Source organism: Macaca mulatta, chromosome 2, assembly GCF_049350105.2.
Source record: "Macaca mulatta isolate MMU2019108-1 chromosome 2, T2T-MMU8v2.0, whole genome shotgun sequence".
NCBI classification, from domain to species: domain Eukaryota; kingdom Metazoa; phylum Chordata; class Mammalia; order Primates; family Cercopithecidae; genus Macaca; species Macaca mulatta.
In genome coordinates, this window is record NC_133407.1 from 79,391,582 (window position 1) to 79,411,656 (window position 20,075).

The 20,075-nt window shown below is 35.9% G+C and overlaps 1 protein-coding gene across 1 annotated transcript in view; it reads left to right on the forward strand.

The window, feature by feature from the left end:
- Positions 1-20,075, forward strand: part of SERPINI1 (serpin family I member 1) — an 86,762-nt gene that overhangs the window by 45,901 nt on the left and 20,786 nt on the right. Inside the window, 4 exon segments of the mRNA NM_001260895.2 lie at positions 5,540-5,807; positions 6,802-7,032; positions 9,309-9,503; positions 11,279-11,483. Coding sequence (NP_001247824.1) covers positions 5,558-5,807; positions 6,802-7,032; positions 9,309-9,503; positions 11,279-11,483 — 881 coding nt within the window. The 5' untranslated portion in view covers positions 5,540-5,557.

The following is a 20,075-nucleotide window of genomic DNA, read 5'->3' on the forward strand; positions in this document are numbered from 1 at the left end:
GGAGAAAGGTCCTCCCTCAAGCATTTTTCTCAGCTACCAAAGGGCACCTCTCTCTTTTTCTCAACTCACAATTATGAAACCATTTTTTATTATTTTAAAATAATTGGGTTATAAAAAAGCAACAAGATGCATTTATGAATAATCTCCTTATAAATTAGATGAACTACCAGGGAAGTTAAAAAACACTATCTTTTTTTAAAATGTTGACTTTCAGTTTTGTGATTCATCATACCTCAATTACAAGAAGTTCCCTTGTTTTAATGAAGTATATTCTAAAGTAGTATACACATATGCACTTATATGCAACTTAATCTACCACTGGCGACAAAGCAGAGAAATGCAAGAAATAAGGGTAATTTATTCATAGCTAACCTACTTCTACCTTTTCTACTACCATAGCACTATCTACTACTATTCTGGTACTGCAGCCCCTTGTTTTTATGTAAAGGCATTTTACAGAGTAGCTAGAAAAATAATAAATCTCCAAAGTAATTATCTATGTGAAAGTAACTCATTTGAGAATGTATTGATTATTATGATTAATAGTAGGTCTCTGGCATTTTGTAGACTAATGTTAATATTGTAATGTTTTGGTACCACCTTCTGCGATTGTTTGAGGTAGTGTACTTGTTATTATATTACGTGTCCAGTCATTGGTGACGATACCACTTTGTCGGGCTGGAAAGATGGAAACACTTTTTCAAAGAGAAGAAAAAATTGAGCTACTACCACTGGGCTGAAAGTAAATTAGGCTCAATAATTTAGAAGTGACAATTACTCTTGCTGTCTTGCTGTTCCTTCTGATACAGCATTATAGGCCTTTACATGTCACACTATATTAATTTAATAAATATTTATTTGGCACCTACTATGTGTAATTCATTAGGTGCTCATTCTGATTATCCTAAGATATGGAAAGATGAATATCGTTCCATTTGTGCCCTCAAAAAGCTTAGGACAAGAGATGATCCATGTATGAAATTACCTGTAACAGAAGGAAGCAGTGGTATGTGCTATTGGAGAGGTAGAGATAGAAATTTGCCAGGATTTCAGAGGAGGGAGGAAGTTGCTGTTTTAATTGAAGAACCAAGCGGGTATTCATGAAGGAGATGAAAATAGAACAGAACCTGGAGAAGTGCTTTGGATTTGAACATATGGAACTTGGGCTAGGTTAGTTTCGGAAACAGAACTATATAAGCCAGTAACAGGAGAGGAAAATTCTGGTGTATCTGATGCAAAAGGGAGTCTGGCTAGAGTTACAGGATCCATGAAGGAGTAGTAAGTAGAAAGTTATGCTGGGTCACAGTACAAATTCTGTGTTATATTCAGGACTAAAGATTTTGGGCTTTGGTCTACAGGGATGAGAGAACTCCTGAGGTTTGTAAACATAGGAATAAGCTGGTCATAAGGAGTATCAAGACAATTGATTTGGAGGCTCAGCATATGTTGGATTGCAGGGGCAATAGCAGTTCAGAGAGTGGCTGGGAACCAGAACCATTGGTATAGTCCTTGAGATGCATTGAGAGGAAGAACTGCCATCGTGGCCATGGGAATGGCCATGGGATGATCAACAGGAGAAGTGCCAGGGTGCAACATGGAATGAGTGTTTGACAATGAATTGAACATGAGGGAAAAGAGATGGAGGGGAGTCAAATGCTTTTACGCTGAAAGAAAAAAGAGTAGGTTTGAAAAGATAAGGAGGCCTGTTTGGGCCTCCTTGAATTCAAACTGCTGGCAGACGTCAATGAATAAATATCCCAAGAACAATTACCAATGCATATCAGAAATTAAGATAAAAATGAAGCCAGAGCTATAATTTTACTTATTTGGGAATAATCTTAATAGATATAATAGTTGAAGTATCTTTGTTTTGAGAGTTCACCAGTGGGCGTGAGAAGTGTTCTACCAAGAAAAGAGAAGGGCCAGGACTAGATCTGTGGAGAATATCAACACTTAAAATGTAGAACAAGGAAACCACTCCCTCCAGCCCCCACCCAGCCAAAAACCTAGAAACTAAAAATAACCACCCAACACTCAGGAGAAGTCAGAGGCAGCAGAGGCAGAGGAGGGAGCCAGCAACCAGCAACCAGCAGCAGAGAGGCTACAGCAGGCTAGCAGAAGTAATTTTGCTTGCAAGCTGGACATCTTGCCTTCAAAAGGAAGAAAGATCACTTAACTGTGGATAGACATGTGTGTTTCCAGAGCAGAGTTACTTCAACTCTCTGAAAGAGTTCCCTGACAGGATCTGCTCCCACAATTCACAGCCACATGGTCCAAATTTCTTGGCAGAATGTGTCATCAGTGGCCTGCGGTCCACTGCCCTGGCAGAGCCCTCTCCCACAAACACAATGGGAGCTCTTTCCAGGAGTCTAGAAGCCCAAAGATACATCAGTGGTTTTGACATCCCATTTTCCCCAGTAAGAAAAACCAGCAGAGCTGCAGGTCCGTATAACATTGCTTTTTTTTCCATCTGACCATCTGCTGTACACCAGAGGTTTTTAACCCGAGGTCACTGAATATTCTGGCCAGTGGATATAATTTTCTGCTATCCACGTGCATGTATTTTCCTGCAGGGACGATTTATTCTTCTCCTCATTCTTAAAAAGATATATTTTCTTAAAGAGCCACCGTAGGCCAGGCACGGTGGCTCACGCCTGTAATCCCAGCACTTTGGGAGGCCGAGGCGGTTAGATCACTTGAGGTCAGGAGTTCGAGACCAGTCTGGCAAACATGGTGAAACCCCGTCTCTACTAAAAATACAAAAATTAGCCAGGACCATGCCTGTAATCCCAGCTACTCGGGAGGCTGAGGCAGGAGAATCGCTTAAACCCAGGAGGCGGAAGTTGCAGCGAGCCAAGGTTGCACCATTGTACTCCAGCCCGGGTGACAAGAGTAAAACTCCATCTCAAAAAAAAAAAAAAAAAAGACTTGGAGAAAATAAAATCTGATGTACCTGTAAAGGACACTTGGAGCTTGCACGGGTAGAAGTTTTCTGAGTAAATCAGTGAATGAGTGGTCAGTGAATGTGATGCCTAGAACATTACTGTATGTTAACCATAGAATTTATAAACACTGTATACTTTGGCTATACTAAATGTATTAAAAATGCCTTTCTTTCTTCAATAATAAATTAACCTTCACTTACTGTAACTTTTATACTTTATAAAGTTTTAGATGTTTAAAAACTTTCTGACTGTTTTGTAATGCCACTGCGTCCAGCTCCGGTAGTGTACAGCAACGTCCTAGGCATCACATTCACTTACCTCCGACTCACTCACTTACCCAAAGAACTTCTACCCATGCAAGCTGCGTTCAGTAAGTGTGTAAGTGTGTAACGACACTTAGCTTAAAACACAGACACATTGTACAGCTGTACAAAATCATTTTCTTTCTTTGTATCCTTATTCTATAAGCTTTTTCTCTAATTTTCTACTTTTTATTTTTATATTTTTTCTTTTAAACATTTTTGTTAAAAGCTAAGACACAAATACACATATTCGCCGAGGCCTGCACGTGATCAGGATAATCAACATCACTGTCTTCCACCTCTACATCTTATCCCACTAGATGGTCTTCAGGGGCAATAACACCCATGGAGCTGTCATCTCCTGTGATAACAGTGCCTTCTTCTGGAATACCTCCTGAAGGATCTGCCTGAGGCTGTTTCACAGTTATGTTTTTTTTTTTTTTAATGATAAGAAGTATGGTATAGTAAATACATAAACCAGAAAAATACTCATTTATTATCATTATCAAGTACTGTGTATTGTATGTAATTGTATTATACTTTTATACAACTTGCAGTACAATAGGTTTGTTTAAACCTACCGCATGCATCACCACGACTAAAGCTTCTGCCTTTTCCTGGAGTTCTCTGGAGTACAAAAGGAAGTAAGAATGCCAAAGTGGTGGCAGCCCCCCAAAGGTGGCTGAAATCAGTAGACTAGCAAGGCTGCTGTGCTCTTGGCACCTGGCTTTATCCCAATGCTGCATGAGTGACAGAGCCTGCCCTGCAGCAGTGCACTCCGTCTCCCATTAGCCGTCATCCCATTAGCAACGGAGGTGATGAGAGTTCATATTTACAAAGAGGGTGAGACTTACCTTCCTAAACAAGCAATAACTATTTAAACTTGCATACAAATGCAGGAGGGTGAAGGGGTGAGGGCAGAGGACTTTGGAACTTTTTCAGATGAAAAAACTGATGCTTCTAACATTAAAATGTGAAGGACTTACAAAGTCACCAGGCAGTTCTCTGAAATTGGAGTTACAAATAAATGTTTCCGGACTAGTTAGGATCTTCTGATTCATAAGCCTGTTGGAATCACTCTGCTCTTCAGTTAAATGTGTATGTACTCTGTTAATTGAGTAATGGAGACTATTAATGCTCGACCATAATTAAAATACAGTTTTCCAAATGCTTTTGCTCAATATCACTTTGCATGTTGTTTCAGTGATTTTATTAAATGATTAAGAACAAGTAAGTTACTTAATTGTATGAATAAACAGTTTAGCTTTCCAAACTCCTGCAGTGACAAAATGGGAGAATACAAAGGAAAGAGGAAATCGTGTCGCCAGTGTGCGCAAGTCAGGCTGTTTGTGGGAAGACAGGGCTTCTGGAACACTGGCATGCCAAGAAGCAGAGATATTATTCAGAGATAGCTGGGCTCTGATGGTGCTTTTTTTCTCCAAGAGAAAATGTGGCGTTGATGCCCTTCAATTTGGTTCAAGAACCTGATGAGCCTGATCATTAGAAATATTAATTTAAATAAAAATAACAGTTTGTTTAGTGTAAGCTGAAATGGTAACATAAGTCTGAATATAAATGGAGCGTGTCGTAACAAGAATTCAGTTTCATTCTCAACTTTGGTAGGGGGCTCCTCCTCCCTGCCCAAAGATTGTCACGGAGAGCAGCAGCCTCATAGGAACCAATATGTGAGAAACAATCATACAAGGATGTGCTGAGTCTGCTCCTTCTCTGGGTTACCGCTTCCTGTGGGCTCTGCAACCTGGAATGAATAAACTGGGATTTGAGGCAGGTATATGTCTGATCTCTGCTCACCAGTTGGTAACCCAGCGGCAAGGTGCATTTATTTTATAAATGGGTGAAGTGACATTTTCAAATGCCTAGCTATGCTAGTTCATCTTAAGCCCTGTAAATATCTTTTGGTTTTCATTGTACTTGTCCTAGACCTATGTAGTTTAGTGGAATCTAGTGTAAGTCCATTCAAAGTCATGATCAAACCGTATTTGGTAAGGCTATGAAAAACTGGTAAATTAGTTTCACCAAACATGACTTGTAATTAATTGTTGTATAAGTAACTATACATACTCTATACATACTCATAAGTAACTATACCCCACCCATGAGGGTGGGGACCATGGTGCCTCGTTCCTGGGAGAATCCTCAAAACTTAGCTGTCTTATTTGTTCATTTGACTATTAATTGACTTTTTAAAAGTAGAACCTCCCAACATATCCTTCCATGAGACTTCTGTTATAGAGATAACTAATAATTAATATGTAAATTATTGTTTTTTAGACTTGAAACTATTACAAGATGGCTCTCCTTGGACTCTTCTCTTTGCTGGTTCTACAAAGTATGACTGTAGGGGCCACTTTCCCTGAGGAAGCCATTGCTGACTTGTCAGTGAATATGTATAATCGTCTTAGAGCCACTGGTGAAGATGAAAATATTATCTTCTCTCCACTGAGTATTGCTCTTGCAATGGGAATGATGGAACTTGGGGCCCAAGGGTCTACCCAGAAAGAAATCCGCCACTCAATGGGATATGACAGCCTGAAAAATGGTAAGAATGATCAGGTTTGATTTCTCAAGACATTTGAATTTGACTTTAACTCAGTTATGTTGTCTTCTTATTCCAGATGCAGCAATATTTACACAGGGTAAAAAATAATCTCCTTGAAATGGTACGCCTAGAAGGATTAGGAAACCCAAGAAATGTGTTAATTCCTGGTTCCATTTCTGGCTGAATGAATCTCAGGAAATTACATCTTTTAAAAATTATTATGATTTAACATAAACTCATTGTGATTTTAAAAAGCAAGCATTATTCTGGAATTTTCAGTCTAGAAGGAGAGGCACCTATTTGTCACACAAATAAATGAAAAATTACAAATATGATGAGTACTACAAAGAAAGACAGCATAGTTTGCTAAAATTATCAGAAATTTTTGCTTAAAATCAGCAGTATCGTTTTGTTTAAATAGCATCCAAGATTTTTTTTGAAGTGTTATCTTATTATAAAAATTCTATGTATTGGGGGAAATTTCTAGCCTAATGGTATTTTGTAATTACTTTGACATGATGTTTGATTTCTGTTTTAATGCTCTGATATACATGTGAATTAGCACATTAAAAAGTTAAAAATTAAAACAATTTATAATGGCTTTTCTAGTTTTAAAATTAAAAGGTTTACTGAGTAAAATGTAAAGGATGATCTTGAATTATAAACTAGATATTTGTTTCTAATAGTATAAAGGAAGTCTAATTTAATCAAAGTAACCTAGTAATTTGAAAGAAAACAATCTCTGTAGATTGTAGCAAAATAATAATGAAATAAAAAATAATATCAGTAGACGATATTAACTTGCAACAAGTTAATTTGAACATCTAGAAATAGTACAAGTATTGGACCATATTAATGTGGGGGAAAGCCTGGCACTTTTCCCCTGGGTGCCTGTTCGGTTAATCGCCCTTGCTGTGCTTTAATGCTCCTCCACTCTCCTTGACCTTTCACCATGTTTGTTCTGCAAATAAACTTATCCTTTCTCATCTTTCAGGTGAAGAATTTTCTTTCTTGAAGGAGTTTTCTAACGTGGTAACTGCTAAAGAGAGCCAGTATGTGATGAAAATTGCCAATTCCTTGTTTGTGCAAAATGGATTTCATATCAATGAGGAGTTTATGCAAATGATGAAAAAATATTTTAATGCGGAAGTAAATCATGTGGACTTCAGTCAAAATGTAGCCGTGGCCAACTACATCAATAAGTGGGTGGAGAATAACACAAACAGTATGTCACTTGGATCCTTTCTTCCTCTAGTAGCTTCGTTTTAACTGTCTTTAACTTCTGAAAGTATTTCCCGCTTGCTCATTTTGCATTTTGAATGTTTGGGGCATTTAGTTGGGTATCTAATAATAATTTTGTATAGATTACAGTCTATTTGAGAAACATTGTTATGAATGAACGTTTGAGAACGAAGTTAAATCTTTTGGCATATATAGAATTTGGCAGTGATAATCTGAAATCTGTACTCTGATTAATGGGTTTCCTCTGTAATCTTAACCACTTTATGGAATTTTGCTTGTCCTATTTAATAAATTAGTTACTAGATAGAATGGCAGTTGGCTCTCATAACAATATGATTAAAATAGAGTAAGAAAGAGTTAAAAATCAGAGTTTATAGATGTTTGTTGGCTTTTGAACCAAAGAACTTCATTAGTAATTTAAAACATTTGTGTATGATTCATTTTCAAAAGGGCAACTTATTTTAAGCCCCCCAAAATGGAGAGTAATTAGAATGAGATGCATTCATTCTAAATTTTATTGCTATTTTATATTTTTTAAATGTATTTAGGGTTTCCAAATGTTTCACAGTTTAGCATTTTATTTTCCAGTTTTACTAGCAAAATAATTGAAATCACAGTCCAAAAATTGAGACTAAATTAAAAGTAAATGTTTATAGCTGTTCATTAAATGAAACCATGTTTTCAAAGCTACTCAAATCATGTTAATCTTGAACTTTACATTGGAACAACAACAAAAATAACCCTGAGCAGATACTCAATATCTCTTAATCTCCAAGATGCAGGCACCTTTTACCTTACGAAGTGCCATGATTAATACAATGAGAGAATACAGAGCAAATTTTTGTCTTATGTTTTTTATCTATGAGATTAAAAAAGATTACAATAAAAGAAACTTTAATTTAGTCTTTTAATATTCAAAGAATAAATCAAGGGTGATAATCCATATGAAGTAGATTCAACTATTAAAACCAATTTGTTTTCAAACTCCTTTAGACACTTTTAGCAAACAGCAAAGACCCAATATCTTTTAAAATAGATTTGAAAAGGAGTAGTTCAGATGATAAACACTAATGCATCATGATTTAAACTGACTTTCACTCATCTGTTTTCTCCTACCCAAAAGCAATTGGTATATTGGCAGAATGATGTCCAGTATACACAGGGAAGAATTTGAAATTGATAACATTTAATCATGTACATTGTTCAAGAATAAACTTAGGGCTGGGCGTGGTGGCTCATGCCTGTAATCCCAGCACTCTGAGAGGCCAAGTGGAGTGGATCACTTGAGGCTGGGAGTTCGTGGCCAGCCTGGCTGACATGGTGAGACCCCATCTCTTCCAAAAATACAGAAATTAGCCAGGTGTGGTGGCTACTCTGTAATCCCTGTAATCCCAGCTATTCAGGAGACTGAGGCATGAGAATCACTTGAACCCAAGAGACAGAGTTTGCAGTGAGCAGAGATCATACCACTGCACTCCAACCTAGGTGACACAGCGAGACTGTTTGTAAAAAAAAAAAAAAAAAAAAAAAACCAGAATAAACTTTGAGGCATTTATTGAGTGGTTACTCTGTGTTAAGTTTTACATGCATCGTTGCAACTAGAAAGTGATGAAGTCTAAGCTTATATTGTGTTGTATATTGTTCTGTAGTTTGTGTATCAAGATGCTGCTAGTATTATTTCAGGTGATATGGGTGTTTTGAATCCCATTAATTGCACATATGTGTGTGTGTGTGTGTGTGTGTGTGTATAGTTTGTGAGTATATAACTCTTTTCCCTTTGAAAGTAAGATACTTTTTATTTTCATTATAAAGTTGGGCCGGGCGCGGTGGCTCAAGCCTGTAATCCCAGCACTTTGGGAGGCCGAGACGGGTGGATCACGAGGTCAGGAGATCGAGACCATCCTGGCTAACACGGTGAAACCCCGTCTCTACTAAAAAATACAAAAAACTAGCCGGGCGAGGTGGCGGGCGCCTGTAGTCCCAGCTACTCGGGAGGCTGAGGCAGGAGAATGGCGTAAACCCGGGAGGCGGAGCTTGCAGTGAGCTGAGATCCGGCCACTGTACTCCAGCCTGGGCGACAGAGCGAGACTCCATCTCAAAAAAATAAATAAATAAATAAAAAATAAAAAATAAAAAAAAATAAAGTTGGTATACAGTTTCTCTGGACCACTCTATCAGATGGTGGTTTGAAAATCTTCTGGTGCCCCTTTGTCTTCCAGTTTAATGTGAATTTTTATCTATTCATTTTTTCCTAAATAGATCTGGTGAAAGATTTGGTATCCCCAAGGGATTTTGATGCTGCCACTTACCTGGCCCTCATTAATGCTGTCTATTTCAAGGGGAACTGGAAGTCACAGTTTAGGCCTGAAAATACTAGAACCTTTTCTTTCACTAAAGATGATGAAAGTGAAGTCCAAATTCCGATGATGTATCAACAAGGAGAATTTTATTATGGTAAGACATTTTTTACTTTTATTTCTGTCTTCTTGCAGTATATCAACACATTTCTAAGAAAAACATGAAGTATTCATTACGCAAACTCTTTGTCAATCTAATTTGGGCTACAATTCAATTTTTCTGGCTCCATTTTTAAAACCCTCTAATTTGCTTCTGAGTAAATATTATATTCATTATGGTTTCCAATGTATTTTCAAATTTATAAGTCAACCATGCCTGCAGAGTAGCTTTATTCATCTGAAAATACCTGACATTGTGTGAGAATGTTCTGATTTACTCCAAAAACTCATCTGGTTTAGGATGGGTTTTAGTGGACCATATGTTCCATGAAGCACTTGATTTGGACTCTGCACCACTTTTAAATTACAAACATTGTTCTCATACAGGGACTTTAAAAAAAAATTGATTTTAAACATGTGTGTATATGGCTAAACATAATTGTTTGTTTATACTTTATTGAGAGCCTATAATTTTTAATATAATTCAATATCTTTGGCATTATTTTCAAAGATGTTTTATTGGACTCTTCAGAAGTTTAGGGTATTAGTCCCTCTTGTCTACTATATTGACTTGTAATAATTTGTTAAGTCATAATCAGAAAGTTAATTTTTAGCCAAGTATATGTTAGAACTAGTAGTTTTATTCTATTTAAAAGCACAGTACAGGCCAACTGCTGTGACTCATGCCTGTAATCCCAGTACTTTGAGAGACAGAGGCAGGAGGATTCCTTGAAGCTGGGAGTTCGGTCTAGTTTGGGCAATACAGTAAGACCCTGTCTCTACAAATACATATACATATATGTATATATATATTTTTTTTTAATTAGCTAGGCATAATGGTACACACCTATAGCCCTAGCTACTCGCGAGGCTGACGAACGAAGATCGCTTGAGCCCAGGAGTTCGAGGCTGCGGTGAACTATGATCACACCACTGCACTCCAGCCTAGGTGGCAGAGCAAGACCCTGTCTCTAAAATTATATACATATAGGTTTTATATGTAGATAAAACGTTTTGGCCATGTACATGTGTGTGTGTGTAATTTAGCTAAGTTCATAGAGCACAAAGCCAACTACCTCATTTACCTAATTACCTAATTTGGAGATACCAATTTTCACAAATATAATAGCTAAATATTATACAATGCTTAGATTTCATTTTGACTCTGCAAACTTTGCTTTAAAACTTGTAGTTTTCGTGATAATAAAGTGCCAGGTATTAAATGGTCAAATTTTCCCTTCTTAAAAATCAGGTGAATATTGATCAATGTGCTTTACATTCAACTTGGAGCCAGGGCTTTATTTTCCTAACCAGGACTTTTCGTTGTTTCTAATGTCACACTTTAGATATATTGAATTATCTCATTTAAAAATAAAAAGCAAATCTTGAATATGTGTTATTACAAATGTGAAATAATTCTGTGGATTCTGTGGAAATAAAATAATTTATACAGGACTGTGAATCTATTTGAATTTTAGGGCCTATTTTCATATAAACCTGCTTTTTATCAGGTGCATGAATTTCTTTATATCCTATATACTATTTGGGAAGAAACATATATAACAAATTTAAACCTTTTTATTTTTTTTAGATTATATTTCAGTAGTTTTGGGAAACAGGTGGTTTTTAGTTACATGGAAACATTTTTTAGTGGTGATTTGTGAGATTCTGTTGCACCCGTACCTGAGCAGTGTACACTGTCTTTCATCCCTCACCGCCAGCTTTTTAAAAAACTTTGATATGTATCTTGTATGGCCTTTCTTTTCTTTTTAGGGGAGTTTAGTGATGGCTCCAATGAAGCTGGTGGTATCTACCAAGTCCTAGAAATACCATATGAAGGAGATGAAATAAGCATGATGCTGGTACTGTCCAGACAGGAAGTTCCTCTTGCTACTCTGGAGCCATTAGTCAAAGCACAGCTGGTTGAAGAATGGGCAAACTCTGTGAAGAAGCAAAAAGTAGAAGTATACTTGCCCAGGTGAGAGGTTCCTGTGTCACCCTTCCCACAACATGGACAATGGGCTATCAATGAAAATCTGACCTAGAAAAACTCTGGGAACTGCTTTCAAATCATAATTCTTGTGCTACTCTCTTCTTCTTCTTGTTCTTCTCCTTCTCTTCCTTCTCCTTCTCTTTCTCCTTCTCCTTCTTCTTTGATTTTCTTCTTTTCAGTATTCTTTCACAGTCATTTCTTTCATACTCGTGTGGTCCTTCCCATAGACACATGCTCACTTATTGGTTCATTCAGTGCTATTCATCAAGACCTACTTTCAGATATAATTCAATGTTCTTGGCTTGGTTTTAGCAAATTCATGTATCTATTTTCTCTGAATATCATTTGCATTGACAGTCTTCTGTATTTTATTAATACTTAAGGTTGATTATAACTGGAGAGGAAACAATCTCTGACTCTAGAACTGCAAGCAAGTCACTGTGCTAAGTGCTGAGATGCAACCATGAATTAGCAGGAAGATGCAACTCTGCTCAATATTCTCCCTGTGGCTACAAGAATAAGATGCACACAATGCCTTTAATGTCCTGAATGCCTTCCCCTTCTCAACCCCATTTCTGGCCACTTGCCACATCAAGCATGTTGTAGCATGTTCTGTCCTTGTACTTGTGATTATACCACATATATCATGCTATTTTCATGTCTCTGAGTCTCCATTTATGTTCTTGCATTGGCCTAAAATGTCCTCCTCATATTTCTTTCCCAAGATAGTGTTGCGTAGCCATCAGGGTACACCTCTAGAGCCATTTCTTCCCTGAAGTGTCCCATGAACTACCTGGATCAAGTGACCCTCACTTTTGCTTCACTTATACACCTTTCTGTTATTACTTGTTACCGTCCCATAATAACATTATATTTTTGTAGGGATAGTTTTCTTTCTGTAAGTTCTTCTAGGGTAGAGCCAGTTTTCTTTCCTATAAAAAGAACACAATAAGTGTTTGCAAAATGAAATTGAACTGAAAATGTTTATTCTATCCCTGAATACCTTAAAACCTAGTAGGAGAGCTAGGCCAGTAATCACATAGAACATGTTTATTAATGTACTATGTAAATTTTAGTCTAGAAAACAAGACTATCAATAAAAACAGATTAAATATATATGTATGTGTGTATGTGAAAGTACAATTAAGATTCATTCCATATTAAGAAAATTGTTCAAGTATGATGAATTACTATGAGCATTCAGATAAATAAGATATTAGTATTAAAGATGAATTATTAATAACTGATTAACTCATTCATATTTATTCTAATGTTAGGAATTATCATTTAAGAATTACATTTTATGTAAATATCAATGTTTCTAAAAACTTAGCTGATAGTTTGTTATGTAGGTGAAGGAGATCTATTTGGAACTATAGAGTTTTTGCCTGGAAAATTATGTTTTATAGTGTATTCGTAATAAGTAATATTATGTTATGTCATAATTTATGATATACCATTTCATGTTATATATTCATAATATATAACTATAAACAATATGTAGCCATATATTTTCTATTTTTTATATTTTATTTTATTTTATTTTAAGTTCTGGCATATATGTGCAGAATGTACAGGTTTGTTACATAGGTAAACGTGTGCCATGGTGGTTTGCTGCAGCTATCAACTCATCACCTAGGTATTAAGCCCAGCATGCATTAGCTATTTATCCTGATGCTCTCCCTCCCCCCAACACCCTGACAGGCCCCAGTGTGTGTTGTTACCCTCCCTGTGTCCATGTGTTCTCATTGTTCAGCTCCCACTTATAAGTGAGAACATGCACTGTTTGGTTTTCTGTTCCTGTGTCAGTTTGCAGAAGATAATAGCTCCCAGCTCCATCCATGTCCCTGCAAAGGGCATGATCTCATTCCTTTTTATGGCTGCATAGTATTCCATGGTGTGTATGTACAACATTTTTTTTTTTTTAATCTGGTCTGTTCTTCATGGGCATTTGGGTTGATTCCACGTCTTTGCTATTGTGAATAGTGCTGCAAGGAACCTATGTGTGCATGTATCTTTATAATAGAATGATTTATATTCCTTTGGGTATATACCCAGTAATGGGATTATTGGGTCAAATGGTATTTCTGCCTCTAGATCTTTGAGGAGTCACCACACTGTCTTCCACAATGGTTGAACTAATTTACATTTCCACCAACAGTATGAAAATGTTCGTTTTTCTCCACAGCCTTGCCAGCATCTGTTGTTTCTTGACTTTTTAATAATCGCCATTCTGACTGGCATGAGATGGTATCTCACTGTGGTTTTGATTTGAATTTCTCTAATGATCAGTGATGTTGAGCTGTTTTTCATGTTTGTTGGCTGCATAAATGTCTTCTTTTGAGACGTGTCTATTCGTGCCATTTGCCTACTTTTTAATGCGATTGTTTACTCCTTGTAGATTTGTTTAAGTTCCTTGTAGATTCTGGATATTAGACCTTTGTCAGATGGATAGATTGGAAAAATTTCCTCCCTTTCTGTAGGTTTTCTGTTCACTCTGATGATAGTTTCTTTTGCTGTGCAGAAGCTCTTTAATTTAATTAAATCCCATTTGTTAAGTTTTGCTTTTGTTGCAATTGCTTTTGATGTTTTTGTCATGAAATCTTTGCCTGTGTCTATGTCCTGAATGGTATTGCCTCGGTTTTCTTCTAGGGTTTTTATAGTTTTCGGTTTTACATTTAAGTCTTTAATCCATCTTGAGTTAACTTTTGTATAAGGTGTAATGAAGGGGTCCAGTTTCAATTTTCTGCATATGGCTATATATGGCCACATATTTTCTTGTCTACATACAAAAGTCAAGGTAATCATAACCCAAATCTTTTTGGCTAAGATATTTAGCACGCATAACTTTCCATGACAATACATATATGTAGAGATATTCCATTATAAGTCTATTCTTAAGGAGAGGTAATTGATGAATACCTAGCAAGAGTTTTTTTAATGTATGATAATTGACATTTATATACTAAATATGTAAACAATATACCTTAATTCCAAAGAACAATTTACTTTTGAACATTAATAATTAAATTTAAATTACTATGTAAATCGGGTCTAAACTTATAAAACATTTAGTCCATGTTAACCCTCATCTAGTGACCTTTCACAATTAATTTTGTATTTTTTCTTGCATTTTATGAAGAATTCCTTTTGATAAAATGAGAAATTCAGTACAGTGTTAATGCTTCTCTTATTAAATCCATAAATTAAGTGCAATGCTTCCAAATGCTCCAATTCTGTGATGATGCAAAGTTATTTAGGAGTATTTTAACAGAATTCTAAATGAATGCTTACTGATATTATACATTCTAATTCAATCATATTCACTAGAAAATGTGGCCTCCAGGTTCTGTCCACTGAGAAATTGAATGTGGCAGCAGAAGAAAATTAAATTTTCATTTTCTAAGAGATACTCTTCAATTATGAAATAGTTTGGCTATCTTGCTCATATTAATGCCTGTACTAAATTAGGCACAGGTAATTATCATGTATCAATTTTTCCAGGAGTTCCATAAATTATCCCTGTACATGGCTACTGCATAGATAGGGAGGCTAAATAGCAAAATAAATAACTCTAGATTCCCCTTTTAACAAAATGGCTGTTTTCAAATACTTACATATATCATAATAATCAATGTGAAACTCTCCACCTTCTCCATTTTTACAGCATTAGGATCCACTAAATGTTTGATAATAGTAATGATTTATGTGACCCATTTTTAGCAAAGGTAAAAATGTTTTTAGTAGCTATACTCTATGTTTACTCGTGTCAGTTTTAATGGTTTGCGTAGTTTTATCCATAAAGAGATATTACTCTGAAAATGCAACTTGTATTTCTGTAATTTGACCACATTCTTGTCCTGTTTGACAGGTACTTTTACTTTCTGTTTTGCTAGAATTTATACAAACAGCTTTAAAACACTGCCCTTGAAAACCAAATACTGTATTTTCTCACTTACAAGTGGGAGCTAAACATTGGGTACTCATGGACATAAAGATGGCAATGACAGACACTGAGGATGACTAGAGGAGGGAGGAAGGAAAGTGGGCAAGGGTCGAAAACTATTGGATGCTATGCTCACTATCTGGGTGACAGGATCATTTGTATCCTAAACCTCAGCAATATGCAATATACCCATGTAACAAACCTACACATGTATCCCTTGAATCTAAAATAAAAGGGCTTTTTTAGCTTTTTATTTTTTTCATATTAAAATGCCTTTATATATATTTTTGAACTTTCTCTTTTTTTATTATACTTCAAGTTCTGGGATACATGTGCAGAACATGCAGGTTTGTTACATAGGTATACACGTGCCATGGTGGTTTGCTGCACCCATCAACCCATCATCTACATTAGGTATTTCTCCTGATGCTATCCCTCCCCAAGCCCCCCACCCCCCAACAGGCCCCGGTGTGTGATGTTTCCTTCCCTGTGTCCATGAGTTCTTATTGTTCAACTCCCACTTATGAATGACAACATGCAGTGTTTGGTTTTCTGTTCCTGTGTTAGTTTGCTGAAGATAATGGTTTCCAGCTTCATCTATGTCCCTGCAAAGGACATGAACTCATCCTTTTTTATGGCTGCATAGTATTCCATGGTGTATATGTGCCACATTTTCTTTATCCAGTCTATCACTGATCACTGATAGACATTTGGGTTTTTTCTAAGTCTTTGCTATTGTGAATAGAGCTGCAATAAACATATGTGTGCTTGTGTCTTTATAGTAGAATGATTTATATTCCTTTGGGTATATACCCAGTAATGGGATTGTTGGGTCAAATGGTATTTCTGGTTCTAGATCCTTGAGGAATTGCCACACTGTCTTCTACGATAGTTGAACTAATTCACACTCCCACCAACAGTGTAAAAGCATTCCTATTTCTCCACATCCTCTCCAGCATCTGTTGTTTCCTGACTTTTTAATGATCTCCATTCTAACTGGCATGAGATGGTGGTATCTCACTGTGCTTTTGATTTGCATTTCTCTAATGACCACTGATGATGAGCTTTTTTTTTCATATGTTTGTCAGCCGCATAAATGTCTTCTTTTGAGAAGTGTCTGTTCATATCCTTTGCCCACTTTTTGATGGGGTTGTTTTTTTCTTGTAAATTTGTTTAAGGTTCCTGTAGATTATTATTAAAATAATGCAAATATATAAAATGCTATCTTTAAGATGTAAAAGAAGGGTATTTGCAGGGGAGGGTCATGTAGAGGAAGAAATTGCTTTTGTATTTTAGCAATTTTTCCACCTTAACAGTAAGTTCTACAGAAGTTAGATGCTGAATTGAAATTGTATTTTTATCCAAAATGTAAGAATCTATTCAAGAAAAGGTAAAATTGGTATACCCATTACCAAATCCAATTAAATACAAGATTTATATACATAGTTGCACATCTCTAAGATTTAAATAAGATTGCCCGATGCTTCCATTTATCCATGGTAGCAAAAATAGTTTGTTTTATATATCAAATATTTATGTAAAACACCCAAAAAGCACTTAAGTATAAAACCTGCTACAGAGTAAGCATTATGTAATTATTACCTATAATTAATATTATTGTTATTTGTTTAGTGTACATGTTAAGTCCTGGTATTTACACTGTGTTATTCTTATAGGCAGCTTTGTAGCTTTATATATGCCTCTCTCTAAATTGAATTTTTTAAACTTGATTCTTTTGAATTTTATCCTATTCAGTGTATATGCTTCCTTTTCAGTTTTTACTGATATAGCTTAGATATAAAAAGATTTTTCTAAAGTCAGCATCAAATACTTTAATACTTGGAAGCAGATGTACCTTGCTGTATGTAGTATCAGTCTACTCTAGCTTTGTAGGCTCAGATTTGTCATTTGTGATCAGAGTGTTGGACATCAAAGGATGTGAAGTGGTTCTCTGTTTTGTAATCAGAAACTATCCTGATATCTTGAAATAATTGCCATTAATAAAGCATTTTAGTTTCATGTTTGTAAAGAAAACTACATAAGTCGTCTGTTTTTTTGTTGTTGTTTTGTTTTGTTTTTCTTTTAGACAGAATCTCATTCTGTCACCCAGGCTGGAATGCAATGGCACGATCTTGGCCCACTGCAACATCCACCTCCCACGTTCAAAAGCCATTCTCCTGCCTCAGCCTCCCAAGTGGCTGGGATTACAGGCACGTGCCACCATGCCCAGCTAATTTTTGTGTTTTTAGTAGAGATGGGTTTTCACCATATTGGCCAGGCTGGTCTCAAATTCCTGACCTCAGGTGATCAACCTGCCTCAGCCTCCCAAAGTGCTGGGATTATAGGCGTGGCCTACCACATCTGGCCCTGATTTTGTTTTTTAACATGAGTACTTTTCATTAGATTTTTCTATAAAGGGTATGACTGGGTTTTTATTCCTTATGAGTGTTGTAGTCTCCTACCTAGGATGTATTTGTTATTTTCTAACACTTGTTCTGCAGGTCTTCAAACCTCTACCCTCCATATGCCTCTTTAATTTATTCAGGTAGAAAGTTGCAAATGCATAAATTACATTGTATGCCTTTATTAAAACAGGCTTGCCCTTTGGCTTTATAAAAGCAGTGTCATGGCTTTTAATTTTTGTATTTCATGAAATGTAAAATATATTTCTAATGTTGTTTTATTTTTAAAAGTTGTTGTTGGAATTATAGTGATTAGTGATGCGGGGACTTTAATGTCAGAAAGACCTCCGTTCATATCCTCATTCTACCACCTAATATCTGTGTGGTTAGAGAAAGTTGCTTGTTGGCTTAGCTCTTGTAAGCTTCAGTTTAGCCTTCTGCAGCCAGGAGATAATGACACTTACCTCATAGGGTTGTTCGAGAGCATCATAGAAATTATTAAATAATATATTATTCATAAGAGGATTTGCATAGTGCCTGAAACATAGTAAGCACTCAATATATGGGAGATGATAATGATTATTTATATTAATATTAGTTTATATTAAGAGTAAAGAAATAATAAATAATCACTATTTTTCAATAGTTTGATTTTTTAAGAAGTCAAAGAATGGAAAACTGAAGATTATTTACTCCGTATCTTCAGCTTTGAACAAAGTCTTACAAACACCTAGATTTTATTTCATTTGCAACCTATGTGGTTTGTCTTGTGCTAGATATTACAAATATTAGAATAAATAAGACAATAGATTTGGCTAATTTACAGTTAAGGTGGCAGGGATTAATATAGCTATTTAATCAAATTATACCAATTACTACTAGAATGCAAACATACAACACCCTAACATCTATAATAATGTGACATATTATACATAACTACAATATAATAAATGGTGTTAATGGTATCTACTCCTCATTGCATGCCTCCTGCATGCTAGCACCATCCTAAGATCTAACCTTATTTAATCCTTCCAACAATACTATGAAATAGGTATTATTATTGCCATTTTCCTGTGCCAAAACTGAGCCTCAGAAATTAAGAAACTTGCCGAAGTTCGCCTGGATCAGTCACTCATCATCACCTGACTAGCTAGTGTTTCATCACTAAAGTGTGAAACAAACTAAGCTGCTTTTAAAAAGTAAAAAGAATCCCCTACTAATATCTTCCTTCTCTTTCTTATTTTACGTGGATCAGGACAACTATAATACCACCTGGATCCATAGCCCTGCTCTGCCACTTATTAACTGTATGACCTTGGTTATACAGGTTATTTCATCTTTCTGTTAATGTTTTCTATTGCCCAAGAATAACAAAAATACCTGCTTCAAGGGTTGTGGTGATATTTAAATTAATATCTGTTTTATACTCTTGCAAGTTTCTGGCATATACTAAGCTCCACGTAAGTGTTCAAAAATAAATAATAACAATAAGCAAATGCATACACACATAAGCATTTTAAGCCATTGAATGTATTGTCTGAGACATTCTGTGCTTTCTTACTCATTCCCTTTTTTGAGATGGATACCACAGGACAATTCTACTTCACAATCAATACCTGCTTTTGGTAGAAAACAAAATAAATGATATTAAGTCAAAGTACAAAATTTAGATAAAATTTAGCACTAGGTTTAGTTTGTTTGAGATGCATGTACTCATCTGTTGATCCTATTTTTCCATAACTGTGAAGCTGCTAAAACTATTTTCCACTAACCATTCCTTTTGTTTACTGCCATCATTTCCTTCTCATTTTCCTTAAAACCAGACATCAGAAATGATGCTAATGAAACTTTTTGTTGACCATCACGGACTTATCTCTGTTAAGAGAACAACCTATTGCCTACAATTTTATATTTATAATCTGTATCAATTAGGAGGCAACATCTTAGAAAAAGTGAGGCATTTGGTTCTAACCAGTTGTTTTTACTTTTAAAATTAAAGTAATAAATGCCTTTCCTTGTTTAAAAATGTATTTGTTCAGGCATGGTGTTTTATGTATGTAGTCCTACCTACTCAGGAGGCCGAGGCAGGAAGATCGCTTTAGACCAGAATTTCGAGATCAGCCTCAGCAACAAAGCGAGACCCACATCTATACAAACAAATTAAAAATAAAAATAAAAGCCAGTGCTGTGGTGTGCACCTGTAGTCCTAGCTACTTGGGAGGCTGAGGC